The sequence below is a fragment of the Elgaria multicarinata genome, chromosome 3 (assembly GCF_023053635.1).
Source record: "Elgaria multicarinata webbii isolate HBS135686 ecotype San Diego chromosome 3, rElgMul1.1.pri, whole genome shotgun sequence".
In the NCBI taxonomy this organism is placed as follows: Eukaryota; Metazoa; Chordata; class Lepidosauria; order Squamata; family Anguidae; genus Elgaria; species Elgaria multicarinata.
Window position 1 is genome coordinate 53112202 of NC_086173.1, and position 16891 is coordinate 53129092.

Below are 16891 nucleotides of genomic sequence, written 5' to 3' on the forward strand. Positions count from 1 at the left end.
ACAAATGTACAGTCCTTTTTTCCCTGGGTCTTGTCCAAAATGGCACAGCAAAGTAGGCCTCCTCTGGCACATGGCTGGATGGATAAAAGGACTAAATGTAAAATTAAAATTAGATTTTTTTTTTTAATTACATCAATGAAAAAAATTACATTAGTGAAAGATTTCAAGGCGTTTCCTTTTGTATAAGTAGTAGAGGTCTTTGTCCAAAGCAGATGGATCAGGTAAGCAAGCTGAGCTTCATGATTCTCCTAGACCCTGGTAACAAAGCGGATGTACTTTAGCTCCGTCAGAAGGCTTTGTGAAATAGAAAGTTGCTGTCCCGCTGTATTTTTCCTAGTGATAAAAACAAAGGTCAAGATTTGCAATTGTCTGGATGAGCAGAGATTACTGAATACGTTGGGACAAAAAGTCCCCAAGGGCAGACGGCGATATGACTTCATAGAACTGTATAATAATGCTAATCCACAATGCTTTAGCTATTGCCATATTGCCATCGGATGGCAATTTTGACAGGCCAAAGTAGGTGTGCTGTCAGTACTTGTGAGTGATTTATTTATTTTGAATTTTATTTATTTATTTACATTTCTATATCACCCAATAGCTGAATAAATGATAAAACACATTAAAAGATTTTTTTAAGTTTTAAAAGCAGGGCCTCATATGATGGGCATGGGTAGGAACAAATAGGAAGAAGCAGTCCTTTTGATGCAGTGCCCCCAAGCCATGAAGGGCTTTATAGGTTAGCACCTTGAATTGGGCCAAGAAATTAACTGGGAGCCAGTTCAGTAGTTTGCATTTGGCCCCAGCTGGCAAACTTTAGGATTCTAGTGAAAAAACAACAACACCAAAGTAGATCTCACCCACCTCTGCTGAAAATTATGGCAATCTGCTCAGCAATTTGCTATTATATGCGTGTGTCTGCCACATACCTTGATGTGTCTTAGAACTTTCTCTGCTACCCCAGATTCAAGCAGAGTAACGGTGCAACCGCCGAATCCTCCGCCAGTCATTCGGCTGCCATAAACCCCCGGGATCTCCAAGGCAGCAGATACCAACTCATCTAATTCTGGACAGCTGACTTCATAGTCATCCCTGAGAGTGTGTAGGAATAAGGGGAGTGTGTTACATCTGGATGCAAAGGCTGTCATTGCCAAACAAACATGAGGGACGATACATTCCAACATATATAACAAACAAAAGCCATGTCAACCTTGGGAGGTATAATAGCTCATACCTGAAATATATTGGAAACACCGTCTTATTACAGAATACGCAAAATCCCACCTTAGGTGACATGAATAAGCATCACTTACAAGAAATGGAAGGGCAATACTATTACTCCTTTCTGGCAGTGAGTCCAGTTTTATGATTACCAATAAAATTTTGTTGCTGCTGAAATGTAATGAATTATTTAAAAGGGAACAATGACTATATTCAGTATTCTACAACGAAAAGCCATATTTTTTTTCATTTAGACAGACAACAGCCCTAAAAGTAGATTAGACTGAGAGCTTGTCCAAACGATTAAAAATTGAATCTCACATTAGTTAGGTTGGGTTTGATCCAATGGCAGTAATGTAATATCTTGTAAACTTATAAGGTTGTATCCAGTGTTAGCCCTATGTTGAGTAGACCCATAGAAATGAATGGGTCTTGTTAGTCATAACCAACTTAAGTCCTGTAATGCCAAGAAGAACAGGTTGCTTACCTGTAACTGTGGTTCTTCGAGTGGTCATCTGTGCAGTCACACATATGGGCTCTGCGCCTGCGCCGAGCTCGTTTCGGGAAAACTTCTAAAGCCGAGGCTAACGTTTTAGGCGGGAACCCCTCCCCCACCATCCACTGCGCATGTCCAGGGGTTCCCGCCGTTCCCCTCAGTTCTCTGAGACCGAATTGCCGATCCCATAACGAGAGGATAAACACTCGATATCGACATCGACACCGACGTGGGGATGGTGGGTGGGTTGTGTGACTGCACAGATGACCACTCGAAGAACCACAGTTACAGGTAAGCAACCTGTTCTTCTTCATCGTGGTCTCTGTGCATCACACATATGGGCGATTGATTAGCTCACTTACCGGTGGAGGGTAGGTGGAGATGTCCTAATGCAGAACCGATGATAGGACGGCGCGCCCGAAAGAACAGTCAGCTCTGGCGCGGACGTCTAAACGGTAATGCGAGATAAAAGTCGAGGGTTGAGCCCACGTCGCTGCCTTGCAGATGTCCGGTATAGATACACCTTTGAGGAAAGCCGTGGACGTGGAAACTGCACGGGTAGAGTGGGATTTTACAGTCCCTTCAATCGTCAGTCCCGCTAAATCATACGACAACTTTATCGTATTGACAATCCAACGCGCTAGGCATTGCGAGGAGATTGGGTCTCCCTTGTTCGGGCCTCCGTAACATACAAAGAGTCTTTTGGTTTTACGGAAAGATTCCGTTCTCGCCTTGTAGAAGGCGATGGCTCTGCGGACATCTAGTGAATGCAACTTAACCTCTACCGGCGTAGAGGGCGATGGAAAGAAGGCTGGCAGTATAATGTCCTGAGCCATATGAAAATCGGATACAACTTTTGGGAGAAAAGCAAGGTCCGGTCTGAGAACGACTTTTTCTTTATGAAAAGTTAGATAAGGTTCGTCCATTCGCAGGGCAGCCAGTTCGCTAGCCCTACGTGCAGAGGTTATGGCGACCAGGAACGCTACTTTCCAAGATAGGAGCCGAAGATCCGAGGTTGCCATATGTTCGAACGGTTTTGCGGTTAAAGCCTGTAATACTATTGAAAGGCTCCAAGACGGAGTTATCGGCTTCACTGTGGGGGCTAGGTTTTTTAGGCCCCTTAAAAATTGTCTCATAATTGGATGAGTGAACAAGGAGGATCCTTGAAAATTGCCATAGTGGGCTGAGATTGCCGCGAGGTAAACTTTTATGGATGAAAGCTTAAGTCCCTTATCATAAAGCATTGTAAGGAAAGAGAGTATCATTGCTAATGACGCCTTAGAGGGCTGGGTTCCCTCCGACTCGACGTAGGTAGAAAACTTCCTCCACTTTGCCTCATAAGATTTTCTGGTGGACGGTTTCCGGGCTGCCAGGAGGATGGTAGTGATGTTGTTATTGAGGACACCTATCGCAGCATTATTCTCCAAGCCGTCAGGTTGAGCGTACGGACGTCGAGATGGCGTGTGCTGCCCTGATCTCTGGTGAGGAGAGATGGGTGTGACGGTAGACGTAGGAATTGGTTGTTGGATAGCTTCTTGAGGAGGCTGAACCAGTGTTGTCGCGGCCACCAAGGGGTGATTATTATACAGTCTGTCCGATCGCGCAAGATTTTGTGCAGCGACTTCGGGATGAGTGGAAACGGTGGGAAGAGATAGAACATCGTTCCGTGCCAACAGATCTGGAAAGCGTCTCCCAATGATTGGTGACCTACTCCCGCTCTGGAACAGAATTGTGGGCAGACTGTATTGTGAGGAGTTGCAAACAGGTCTACTTGAGGTGATCCCCAGTTGCTGAATACTGTGTTCAGAACCCGACGGTCGATTTCCCATTCGTGGGAAGTCGAGTGGTGTCTGCTTAGCGTGTCCGCCAGTCGATTGTCCTTTCCTGCAATATGCAGGGCTGATATCAGGATATTCCTGTCTATTGCCCAAAGGAATATCTGAATTGTCAATTGTAGGAGTGTTGACGAATGTGTACCGCCTTCTTTGTTGAGGTACCAGAGCACAGCGGTATTGTCCGTTAGTATTCTGACATGATGGTCTGTCAGGTAACTCTCGAAAGATTGCAGGGCTAAATGAACTGCTGTCAGTTCTAAGAGGTTGATGTGCAGAGTTTTCTGGGAGCGTGTCCAAAGTCCTTGGGCCCGAAGGGGTCCACAGTGAGCACCCCAACCCAAGAGGGAGGCATCCGTTACCAATACTTTTGTTACTGGTATAGGGGAAAATGGCATGCCCTGTAGGAGATTGCCTATAATTGTCCACCACTTTAGGCCGTCCTGTATCCTCTTCGGGATTGTCAGCAATACCGTGTGAGCATCGCGATCGTGATGATAGTTGCTGAGGAACCACTTTTGTAGGGTCCTCATCCGTAGTCGTGCCCACTGCACCATTGTTATGGTAGAGGCCATTAAGCCTAAGATCCTTTGGATCTGGAATGCCGTGGTATTCCCGTTGCGGTGTAGTTTGCGTGCTAACTTCGAGAGTGTGCGTGCCCTTTTCCGTGGTAAGTACACTCTTTCGGTAGTTGCATCGATTACTGCCCCGATAAATACGATTGTCTGTGTAGGAACAAGGCAAGACTTTTTGCTGTTGACTTGTAAGCCTAGGGCGTCGAGGAGATTCAATGTTGTTTTTATCGCTGTCTTGAGTCTCTCCTCTGTGGATGCCACCAGCAACCAATCGTCTAGGTATGGGTAAACCTCTATATCCCTTAGACGGAGAAAAGCACAAACTGCTGCCATGCACTTTGTAAATATTCTCGGAGCTGTCGAAAGCCCGAAAGGTAGCACTTTGAACTGGAACATGTTGGTACCGATAATGAATCTGAGATACTTCTGATGCGTGTTTTCGATGGCAATATGGAAGTATGCGTCTCGCAAGTCTATGGACGCGAACCAAATCCCTCCTCGGAGGAGGGGAAGAAGTCCTGCCAGTGTTGTCATTCTGAATCGCTTGGTTTTTATAAAACGGTTCAGTTCTCTTAAATCCATAATAGGTCGAAGTCCTCCGTCCGACTTCGGTACCGTGAAATACCGGGAGAAAAACCCGTCTTCGGTGTTGTATGGTTGGACTTTGCGAATGGCGCCCTTTGCTAGCAGGCTGTCTGTCTCCGAAAGCAGGGCCTGAGACGGGGGTGTTATCCTCACGGTACCGAGGGGAGGGAGGACTTCGAATTCTATGGAGTAGCCGAATTGGATAATTTTTAGAATCCACTTGTCCGTGGTAATGAGTTGCCAATTTAAAAGGAATTTCGATAGGAGCGTTCCGAATATTTTGGGAATGCTCCGATGAGAAAGGGATATATTGTGAAAGTCAAAGACGCCGCTTTTGGTTCTGGTCCGACCTTTGACGATTCTGTCGGAATTTCCCATAAGCTTGTGGTTTTTTCGTTGATTGCTGGTTATAACGTGGACGTTCTGTATATTGGCGAGGATTGTAATATGGTTGTGGTCTTGTCCAACGACGTTGTCGTATGGCTGGCTGCTGGGTCTGTTGAGACAACCCCATTTTCTTGGCGGTTGTCTTTGCCTTTTGTATCGCTTCCATGGCTTCATCTGTGTTTGCATTAAAAAGCCCTTCACCATCAAAGGGGAGGTCTTCAATACGTGCCCTTGCTTCGGGGGTGAGGCCGGCAGAACGTAGCCAGGCATGGCGGTGTAGGGCTATCGAGCCTATCATAGCTTTGGCGCTACAATCTGTTAAATGACGGGTTGTGTTTAATTGCTGGCGGGATAGGCGAAGGGCCTCTGTTTGAAAAACTCTTGCTAATTCCCTGTGGTCTTCAGGGAGGTGATTGCAAAGTGCATCCATCTTTTCCCATAGGAAAAGTTGATAGCGTGACATCATAGCCAAATAATCCGCTACTTTAAGACCCAATGCGGTGGAGGAATAAATCCGGCGGCCAAGAAGATCAAGGCGACGGCCTTCCTTGTCCGCTGGAGACGCGTGAATTTTCTGGCTCTTTCCTTGTGAAGATTCTACTATTATAGAATTGGGTCTAGGGTGGGTGAAAAGGAATTCAGCTCCTTTGTCCTGCACTTTGTATAAGGTTTCTAAGCGTTTTGATGTTGCACCCATGGTTGCTGGATTTTTCCAAGACTGCTTTACTGTGTGCAACAAAGTAGGTAAGTAGGGTATCGCGACCGGGGTCGCTGCCTCAGTGTAAACGGCATCGAAGACCGGGTCCGAAATCTGTTCTGATGGCTGTTGGGTTTCTATGCCTAGGGATTGCGCCATACGCAGGATTTGATCGGCGAAATGGTAATTGTCCTCGGATGGAGAAGCACCTTCTTGTGCTGTAGCTATATCATCCGGGGACGGTATCGATGGAGCAACCGTTGAATAGGAAGAGGTGTCGGAGTGATAGTCATCCCCAGAGTACAATGAAGTTGGTCTCACAGGAGAGTCGGGCTGTCTCTCTCCTGACTGTGGCAGGAGATCAGCTTCCGTTGATGTTAGCGGTTGTTGCGGCGAAGCAGGTTGCGGTAACTGAATCACTCTCAACTGTGATATATTACTCGCTTGCCCTCTATTTGTGGTTGCCTCTCCCTGGCGAGATCTGGTAGGTTCAGTTGCAGGATTTCCTATTCTTGGCGCTGGTGTCGGTAGCGGCAGTTGGTCAGTAGGGCGCGCTGTGTCGTCAGTCTGCGGCGGTCGCGAAACCGTGGCTGAGGGCGGCGATCGGTATCGAGGCGGATCGACCGGATATTGAGGTCGATGGTCGGTATAAAATCTTGGTGGATCGTTGTAATAAGTGGATTCCCGTTGCCAACTGGGATACTGATACGATATTCTAGGAGGGCCGGACCAGCTGGAATAGTTGTCCCAGTCTCTATCAGGAGATCTTGGGTAATGGCTCCATGCCGATCTAGGATGACAATCTCGGTCGCGGTAATCAGACCTGGTGTACAGGTCTCGATTGCGACGGTCGGAAGAGTGTGACCTGGGTGAGTAAGACTGATGCTGCACCCGAGGTTCACATTCATATCGGCCACTTATTCCGTGTGCCGTTCCCGATCTGGAAGGTGACGTATCGCGTATTTCTCCTTCCGACATCGATACTGCGGGCGGACCTTCAATCCTCGGTACCGATGTAGCTGCTTGAGCTGTCGGTATCGACGAAGGTAATTGTCTAATAGGAGATTCTAGCAGTGGTGGCGGAGTTGGGATTCTCGGCACCGTGCTAACGGGAGCCGCCTTGGCGGTTTTATTCTTCTTTTTCTTTTTATGCCCATTATCTGAAGGTTTATTTGCCTTCTTAGATATCTTTTTCGTCGTAGTGGTAGTCAAGGATCGGATAGATCCTGGGGATCTTGGGTGACTCATCTCCAACGTTGGGGGTCTGGAACCCTGAGGAGGAACGCGCTGGGCAGAAGCAGTTGCTGTTGATGGGAGTTTTGCCTGATCAGCAGCCTCTAAGGCTTTTTGCCAGAGTAAGGCTCTGAGGCGATCCGCTCTATGGCGCTTTGTTTGTTTCGTGAATCTCATGCAAAAGCGGCAAGATTCAACAATATGCGTCTCCCCCAGACACAATAAACATAAGGAATGTCCATCGGTTGGGGGAAGTTTGCTTCCGCACTGCAAACACTTACGGAAAGGGGCCTTAACGGCCATGCGATCAGTCGTCGCTGGGGAAAAGCAACGAAGCTTATTAACGAATATATCGAAAAGGAACTTTTTTTTTTTTTTTTTTTTTAAACTAACTATCTAACACTGATACTCAGGAAAAAACACTCGGCTAGCTTTCTCAAAGAGATCGCAGAAGCTCCCGACGAGACGTCTTGCTAACAAGGCGGTCGAAAGAGAACTGAGGGGAACGGCGGGAACCCCTGGACATGCGCAGTGGATGGTGGGGGAGGGGTTCCCGCCTAAAACGTTAGCCTCGGCTTTAGAAGTTTTCCCGAAACGAGCTCGGCGCAGGCGCAGAGCCCATATGTGTGATGCACAGAGACCACGATGAAGAAAGGGTGGTTTTGTTGGGGCAGGTAAGACTGCAGCTTTAAAAAAGAACACCTCAGAAAAAAAATCACCCAGGAGATGCAGGGGGCGGGGGAGCAGGAGTGACATCCTACAAAGGATTATTTTAAGGATTTAAAAAGGAAGAAAATTTTCTGGAAATAATAAGGCAGTACTAAGGGAAGGAGCAGCCTTAACTGGTGCCTGCCACTTTTGCTTGTTTGCTTGCTTTAAAGAAAAAAAAGTGGTCCATAAAATTGGAACACAAATGGGGCAGCATTCTCCTATCAAAGAAATATAGAAATGCATTTCATACTTTAAAGATAGCAAGCTCACTGGGGCTGGCAGTTATGTGGCCCATCACAGGAGCTGTTCAATGAGTGTTCTTTCATTACTACTTTCCCAAAGCACCTTTGCATGCTATGTGGCTGTAAGCCTGGGTTTGCCCCAAAGTGCATACTTGACCACAACTATGGTTATGCTGCTCCCTAGCAAGGGTTATCTATATAATACATGTGTTTGTTGTATTCAGATTGTATGGCTATTTATATTGGGGGAGGAGTACATAAAAAAAGTCTTAAGTGTACATCTAGTCAATGTACTGTGTGAAATGATTCTGGTAGCTAGAAAAAGGATCACACAGTACAGTTTATTGTAGGTAAAATGCAACATCTCTAAAACAAGAGGTTCTCCTAAGGAATGACAGATGGATCTTAAGAAACAAGCAGAACTTTGGATCTGTAGATCAGCATCGATTGTCTGGAATGACATTGAGACAGAGCAACTTTCCCAAGATCAGTCAACGAGCTTCAGGGATTAGCAGGGATTTGTAATTCGATTTCCCAACACTATAGTCACTATATGGAGCTGCAGGGCTGGCAACAGCTTCACACATGATGCAATTCCGACATAGAAGTAACTTCCATGTAGGTGCTGGGAAGTTGAAGTCATTCATGGCTTCTAGGAATGTATACAGAGTATAAGCATGTAGGAATGTAAACTGCCTGGAGAAAATCTGTTATTGGCAGGCAGGCAGGGAAGCAAGTAAGGTAATGTTACACAGAATGATCTACATGCTGAAAACTAGGGCGGATCTACACGGCGTACTGAAGGCGCTTGCGTGCGCCTCCAGTGCGCCCCCAAAACGATTGTGTAGATCCTGCCCAGAAGAGGCGGAGGAAGAGGCGGAGGAGGAGGAGGGGCGTACTGAAGGCGGGGCGGCTTCTTCCGCCGAGCTCTCCGACCCAGGTGGCTCTTTCGCCGGCAGCAGGAGGCCGGCGGGGAGGTGGGTGGCGGCGGCGGCAAGGACGCGGCCGGATTCCCCAGCCGCCTCTTCCTCCGCCTCTTCTGGGCAGGATCTACACAATCGTTTTGGGGGCGCACTGGAGGCGCACGCAAGCGCCTTCAGTACGCCGTGTAGATCTGCTCCTAGTCATGTGTGAAATGCCCCTTAGATTCTGTAATCTTATTTTTAATAATAATAATAATAATAATAATAATAATAATAATAATAATAATAATAATATGGCCCTCCTTTGAGTAATCTTTGGGCTATCAGCCTACCGCAAGGAATTGTGACTCTCCACCATCAGTTGTCCAAATCTCTTATAGTCCCTCGTCTGCAGTGCCTCAGCTGCCCTGGCAGTGCGTTCTATCTCCCCAATGACATGCTTGGCTCGCCTGTACACCTCCTCACTCAGGAGGGCTTTAGACACTGAGGACAAAAAGCAACATTCAGTTTGGTAGGCAAATTATCCCGGAGCAATGACCCAAGTTTCAATCCACAACCTTGAGGAGAAGCTGCAGTGAAATATAATTCCGACACCTTCTGCAGGGCTATGTCCCCAAGGGCCTACCAAGACCATTGGCCCTTGCCTGTCCATTCTCCTTTGCTCAGGGACATTGGAGATGTAATGTTTCAAGAAATGTTGAGGGTATGAGGCAGAACCTTATGATCCCCTCTCTTTTTCCTGAACAATGCTTACCCTCTAAGTCTGCCATACTGGCTTCTCTCAAGCTTGCCTTGCCAAGGGCCTTTGCTGCCTCTTCACACTGGCGCCGACGTGTGGGGTACTCGCTGCCTGTCAAAGTGTGCCGTACATTGGAGTTGGTGATGAGAACAACTAAATTTGGGTCACTCAGTGGTACCAGACGAATCTCCAGTGACCTGGAAACAAAGGGGGCATGATGAGTTCTCATGAAACGACTTCAGAGGTACAGGGCAAACTTTAAACTTGCATTCAAAATTTTAAAGTGTGTGTGTGTGTGTGTGTGTGTGTGTGTGTGTGTAGGAGGATGCTCTTTGCTAAAATGTAAAGCATGAGTGCAGACCTTCAAGCCCAGAGGCCAAATCCAGCCTGCCTGGGTTCCAATCCAGCCCTCTAGGGATGTTTATACAACCTGGCTAGCTGCAACCTGGGCTCCCTGCATCCCCCCACCCCACACGCAATGCTGTGCAGTGGAATTCTAGACTTCAGGTGATGATTACAGATACGTGGATGGATGCAGCTGCAAGAGAACCGGCTATTGCATGTCCTGACCTGCAGTCTAACAGCAAGGCGTGGCCCTCCTTCCCCATCACAGAGATGAACTGGTCCATGATACCGCAAGGCATCATCGCAAATGTGTGTTCTGCTTTTTGGCATACTAATGCCTTAGCGACTGGATCTCCATCATCTGTGCCGAGGAAGAGAGTTGTTCACAGGCAGATTAGTACTCTTATGCAATGGAGAGTTCCCCCCCCCCCATTATACTTCCCCCCTAACCCAGCCAGACACACACACACACGTTAGCTTCCAGACCCAGATGGAGAACAAGAGTGAGAAGGTGAGCTCAGCTGGATTAGATCAAAGGTCCATCTAGTTCACCATTCAGTTTCCAACAGTGACCAGACAAATGGTCAAAAGAAGAAAAAGAACAAGCTGCCTTTTACCAGGTCAGTTTGTCCATTCACCTAGTCCAATATTGTCTACTTTGGCTAGCAGCAGGTTTCCAGGGTCTCGGGCAGAGAAGAGCTTTTCCCAGCATTTGGTACCCAATCCTTTGGAGAGATGGCAAGGGCTGAACCAGGGACCATCTGCATGCAAAAGCACTTGCTCTGGCCCCAAGCTAGGGGTTCTCTCCCCTTTTTTCCACTTAGCTTGCATAGTTAACAGGTAATAGCAATCCCAGAGGAAGGGGGGTGGGAAACCCAGAACGAAAACAATGTTTTGATTCTTACCTGGACAGAGCTGCTGCAGGAAGGTGTATGTAGCCACCTCCAATGATGCTGAACTTGAGAGACCACCACCTAGTGGAACATTACTGGCTATGACTGCATTAAAGCCAGGGAGAGGGCCAGCTACAGGGGGACAGAAAAGCAACAGGAAGAGAATAGAACCTTTCAAAACAAGATCACAAACAAAGTGGGATGTGAAGATTTTATGTGAAGGTCTGTCGCATCAGAAAAGCTGCTCAATTTAAACCAATGAAAGGTATATGTCACCTTGAAGACCTGGATACCACAGTGAGATTGAGCAGGGAACTCCTTTTTAAGGCTTGCCCTGGCTGCCTGTATGACATTTAGGCTCATATTTAAGCCTGGTTACCCTACTGATTAATTCTTGAAATGTGTGACTCAGTGGGTCCATTTTCAAAAGCTTTTAATAAGGACATATTCTGCGTACCACTGAGTAGAAGCATGGCTTTGATAACTGTATAACTTGGGCCACAGCTAGACCTAAGGTTTATCCTGGGATCATCCAGGGTTCGCCCCTGCCTGAGCACTGGATCCCCTGTGTGTCACCTAGATGAACAGGTTTGACCCCTGGACGATCCAGGGATAAACCTTAGGTCTAGCTATGGCCTAAGAGGCCCTGACAATGCAATTCAACCAATTGTCACAGTACATCAGGCGTGGACAACATGTGGCCCTCCAGATGTTTTAGCCTACAACTCCTATCAGCCTGAGCAATGGTGAGGCATGATGGGAATCATCAAACATCTGGAGGGCCACAAATTTCCCACCCCTGCAGAAGATCAATCCACTGCAATTGTCGCATAACTTTAAAAGGGTCAGAACAAAGAACACATTCCTATGGTTATGTGTGTATAACCTTTTCTTTATCAGGTTTGCCAGCAAATGAACTCCTTGCACCAGCCAGTTTGACTAGGAACAGTTCTATGACTACAAATGAAAATTGAGGAAATTAAAGTGCACGTCATCTTTTAAACAAACTACTCTCTTTGAGTGAATCAGGAGGCAGCAACAGAGTTGAGGATCCCGCATGCAGATTCAGGATGTTACTTTAGACAATAAGCAAATTATATATTATATATCCCACCATTGCCATTGGATGGTTGTTCAGAACAACTGGTTTACTCTATGTGTGAGACCTCTAGAAAGTGAAACCTCAGATTTGTGTGCCTCTTCTCCCTCCCCTCTCCTCCTCTGGCAAATTAAATAAATTCTAGTCAATTGCTAAACAAAGCAATGACAAACCCTGGATTGTTTTGCTTGCTTCTTTAAAGTAGGTTATTTTAAAGCACAATTCCTGATTCATTTGTCACGCCAAACCAGGAATAAGGGAAAGTGAAATCGAATCATAGCTTATTCCTCCCCCGGCCATGCAGGTGAAGAAGAAGGAATGGCGGAACACACAAGCCCCAAAATTCACACATAACACAAAATCCTGGCTTAGCCTTACAAACAAGCCTTTGTCTTTTTTCTGTATTGGTGTAAGTAAAACGAAAACAAAACTGCTGGGGGTTTTGGGGTAGTGTTTATCTGATAGACCCTCCCCATATCACTTAGCTATGTAAACCCACCTTTAGTTACAACTCACCTCACACCCTTTCTTTCAATAGACAGGTATGAAATCAAATGATAAATTACCTCTGGACACCATTGAGTAACAGCAGCCTTTCTAAAATACACTTAGAATTAAGGAGGCCTCCATCCAGGATAGATGGTAAGACTCCCATGCAGGCCTAAGCCTCTGCATCTTTCTCACTCTCTCTTTAATTAAGCTCTGACATCTCCCTTAACAGCACTCTGAAAACATTGTCCAAATGTTCTTTTTTTAAAATTTTCAACCTTATTTCTGATCTGTTATGGTAAAATTCCCATGCCACTACTAAATCTTAAGTCAGTATACTCTAAACTTGGCAATTTCCACTCACTTGCATCATTGACATGCCTATCAGCTACCATCCCCATTCGGGTGGCAGATTCTGAAGCTTTCCACCAAGTAGTGTAATTGTGGTCCTTCTTCATTCCATGCCTCCCAAAGAATGCAGTAACCTCAACCCCTCACTGACATTAGAATTTACCTTTATAATGCTGGATAACCCCTTTCACATAGTTAGCCCAGCGAGGTTCTCCTGGTTTCAAGTCACCTCCTTCCCCTGGAACCTGAAACTGCACTCTTTTAGGCTGGTCAGCTTCCTCTGCAGTTGTGACAATGGATATTATTCCATCTTCCCTTGGGCTCCCGACCATCACGGTGCCCATCTGCAAGGCCTGAAGAAAGAGACAGTAGTTGGATCCCTCACACAATACAAAACAAATGGCATATTCCACTCTGGCTGGAAATCAGCACAGGTAAGACCAGAGAGGGAGGGAGAGACAAAGGACTGGAATAGGTGTAGAGATGTTCAAGCAGAGGAATGGTTTCTACTGCCTTAAAGTATATTATCACTATACACATTTAGATGCCAGGTTCCTTCCTCTTTCAACAGGCATTTAATTTTAACCTGTTGCTCTCGTAATTAGCTTTACTGCTGGTTCTTAAATATGTTTAATGTTTTACTATTTTGATATTTTATTGTTGTATTTATTTTTTGGGTTGTTATTGAATCATTGTTTTGTTTTGTTGCCGTTTTTAATTATTGCAAACTGCACCAAGGGCATTTGCCAGTTGGGCAGTATATAAATTTGAGAAATAAGCAAATATTTGCTTAATTAAGTGAATATTTACCTTGCAGCAAGATGCTGCTAAATCAGGATTTCTCAAATGTAGTCCCTGGAGACTTGTGACATGCCTGTCCACTGATTTTCTCGACTGACTTGTACAGGATATGACTTTGCTGCGGCCATCAAAGATCCAGTACCCTCAAGTATATTCTGTGGCATCAACTGCAGCCATAGCTAAAGACCAGTTTGAGACCAGCATGCTTTTGAATATACACATAAAGCCACTGATCCTGAAATGCTGACTCCAAAGGGATTTCCCATCTATTTATTTATTACTATTAGAAATATTTAGATGCCAGTTCTCTTTAAAACAAATACAATCTGGACTTGAAACATCAGCAAAAATTATTTGCAATGCAACCTGAGTATTCTGTCTATTCACACATGACTTTCTTGCCTGTGTCATTCCATCCACTTGTGAGAACCTTCTAAACTTATTTGGGAAAAGGTCAAATTTCTCAATGCCATGTTGCTGTAACAGAACTTATTACAAGGGCCTTCAGGTGCCATTCACATATTTATATACTAAGCCTGCAATCCTGTGAACAATTCCATTCCAGCCAATCCCACTGAACAGACCAAGGCTTACTTCTGAGTAAACATACATACATGGCACACATTATATAAAGATTTACAATAATGGGGAGATTATTTACAATGGGATAATAAATCACAAGGGGGAAATCTTGTCATAAACTGAAACCATTTTGAAAATTAGCCGTTGTTTTCCTCATTCAAAAACATTATCCAACTCTATCCATCAGCCAACAGAATAGACATCACTCCGCCGTGCAACCCTTCTGCCTTTCCCCAAATCTGTTGCAGAGGATAGGGTGACCCTCCAGACCAGATTTGGAAAGAATGCAGAGACTTGCAATACTAGGAAAAAGGAAAGGGAAATCCTGTTGCATGAGCAGAAAGAAGCCCGCACGCATTCAAGAGGCAGCAGGACAACCATCTGTCATGTATGCTTTGAAGTGGATTCCTGCATTGAGCCAGGGGGTTGGACTTGATGACCTTATAGGCCCCTTCCAACTCTACTATTCTGATTCTATAATCATAATCATAATATCAGCAGCAGCATTAATTACTACAATGCCAGAGTACATGATGTTTTACACAGTAAAATTGGACAGGACCCTGTCCTGTACAGTTTACAATCTAAAATTTAACACAGGAGAAACAATAGAGGAAAGAGAGAGAAGGGGAGGTAACTGTAAACAGGGAAGTAATATGTGGTTGTTTCAGTTGCAAGTTCTTAGGCTGCTTCCAGACAAGGCTTTTATTGTGCAATTGCCCTGCCTCATTCATGGAATTCGCCTGGGGGTCCATACATTATCATCTTTCATTTATAACCTTGTCATGTTTTCCCACTGATTCTTCTTGGGTTTTTTCTTACTTCAAAATCTGCTAAAGTGGAAAAGATGGAGTAGCTGCATTATGCCTTTTGACTGGTAATGCTAGGAGCTGGCTGTTTGGAAGCACCCTTAGCTACAAGCTCCTTTAGAGTAGGTCAGCCTTCCCAAACTTGATGCCCTCCAGATGTTTTGGACCACAATTCACAGAATTTTTACCATTAGCCATGCTGGCTGAAGCTGATGACAGTTGAAGTCCAAACCATCTGGAGGACACCAGGTTAGAGAAGGCTGCGGTAAGACATGGGAACTAGTGGTTTGTACCAAAAGCTTTTGATGGGGAGATTTTAAGAAAGAAAGAGAGGTGACATCACATATCTGTTCTGGGAGACAGGTCCAAGCATATAGAGCAGCAAGGAGCAGGAGACCTTAGGATGGTGGAGATGGAGGAGCAATTGTCGGAGGCAGGGATATTTGGGGATGTAAACCGCCCAGAGAGCTTCAGCTATGGGGCAGTATATAAATGTAATAAATAAATAAATAAATAAAACTTTCAACAGCAATTTAACAGGCATTCAAGCTATATCCCACAATTTACATGGCCCTCTAAATCAGGGGTAGCTTACATGCAGCCCTTATGTGGCTCCCTTGGCTGTTTTTTGCACATACACCCCTGCCACCACAGAGGTGGCAAAGAAAAAGGAGCCAATTTTATGGAAGTCTTCCAGGAGAGCAATTCTGCAGGTTTACTTCCAAAATTTCTGCTTTCTTTTTGTTTATTTTTTGCTCTTGCAAAAAAAGCAAATTCAGCAGTAGCAGTAATTCTAGCATCAACAGGGGTGGGATGCAGCCCCCCCCCCCGGCGGGTTCCAGGAGAGTAATGCACCCCCTGACCCCCACTAGTTGCGTACCCCTGCTCTAAATTCTAATGAGGAAGTGGATCCTAAGACCCAAAGGCAAATGTAAACAAATTTAATATGCCAGTGAAAAAGACACAGTAATCAGGAGCTCCCAGTATTGCTCCTGGGAACTTCTATTCTTGCTAAATGTTTTGTGATGCTTCCTCACATAGTGATAAACGTGTTTCAACGTATAAACCCATTCAGTGTCATGGGTTATGGGCAAGGTAAGAACAGCGGTATGATAAGCTGAAGAAAAAGGTATTAAAGCACGCTTAACTTCCCCTATTCGCTTTGTGGTAACTATTTGTGAGCTGTGTGTGACTCCAGAGTAATCGTTCCATGCAATCGCACCGTGGCTGATTTTGATCTGGTAAAAGACCATAAATATTTTTTAAACATCGTGTTGGAAGCTCTGCACACGAATCCAGTAACAGACAAGCAGCTTGTTTGTGAAAAAGGTACTTTCGTAAAGATCTGTATTTTCCTATACAGAGGGAAGGATGTTTTCAGAAAAGGCGGTCTTTCCTCTACTTCCACGGAATCAAGTAGAGAGGAAGAGATTTCTGGGAGAAGCGATTCCCATAAGATTGCAAGAAGAATATCTGGACTAATTTTTTTTTGCCTTTTGGCACGCCACCGCCTCTTACCATAGGCAGCACGAAGCCTTGGTTGTAATCTGTGTGCTCTCCGATCATATTCACCCTTCCCGGCGCCGACACCGCGATTTTAGGATCCATTCCTCCGAAAGCCTTTTTGTAATCTCTCCGGGCGGCCGCCAACAGCGATCCCAGATCGGAATCGCTCGGCCTTGCCATAGTTCTGATCTCCAGGTTGCAGCAACAGCAGCAACTGGGGACCAAGTTCCGGACGCAAAATAGATCGAGAGAGAGAGAGAGACAGTCTGCCCGTCCCCTAAATAGTTGCACAACGTTGCAGCACTGCACTGTAGAACATCCGCGTTCTGACAAGCCGTTTTCTCTCACCGCCGCCCCTGTCTGTCGCTTCCTGTG

The 16891-nt window shown here is 45.6% G+C and overlaps 1 protein-coding gene across 1 annotated transcript; it reads right to left on the bottom strand.

The window, feature by feature from the left end:
- Positions 1-159: 159 nt before the first annotated feature.
- Positions 160-16891, bottom strand: GALK1 (galactokinase 1). The gene is made up of 8 exons (XM_063123227.1): positions 16529-16891; positions 12982-13171; positions 10892-11011; positions 10212-10347; positions 9657-9838; positions 9235-9385; positions 930-1092; positions 160-333 (listed from the first exon to the last, which is right to left on the bottom strand). The coding sequence occupies exons 1-8, from the start codon at positions 16694-16696 to the stop codon at positions 238-240; spliced, it is 1206 nt and encodes a 401-aa protein (XP_062979297.1). The 5' UTR covers positions 16697-16891; the 3' UTR covers positions 160-237.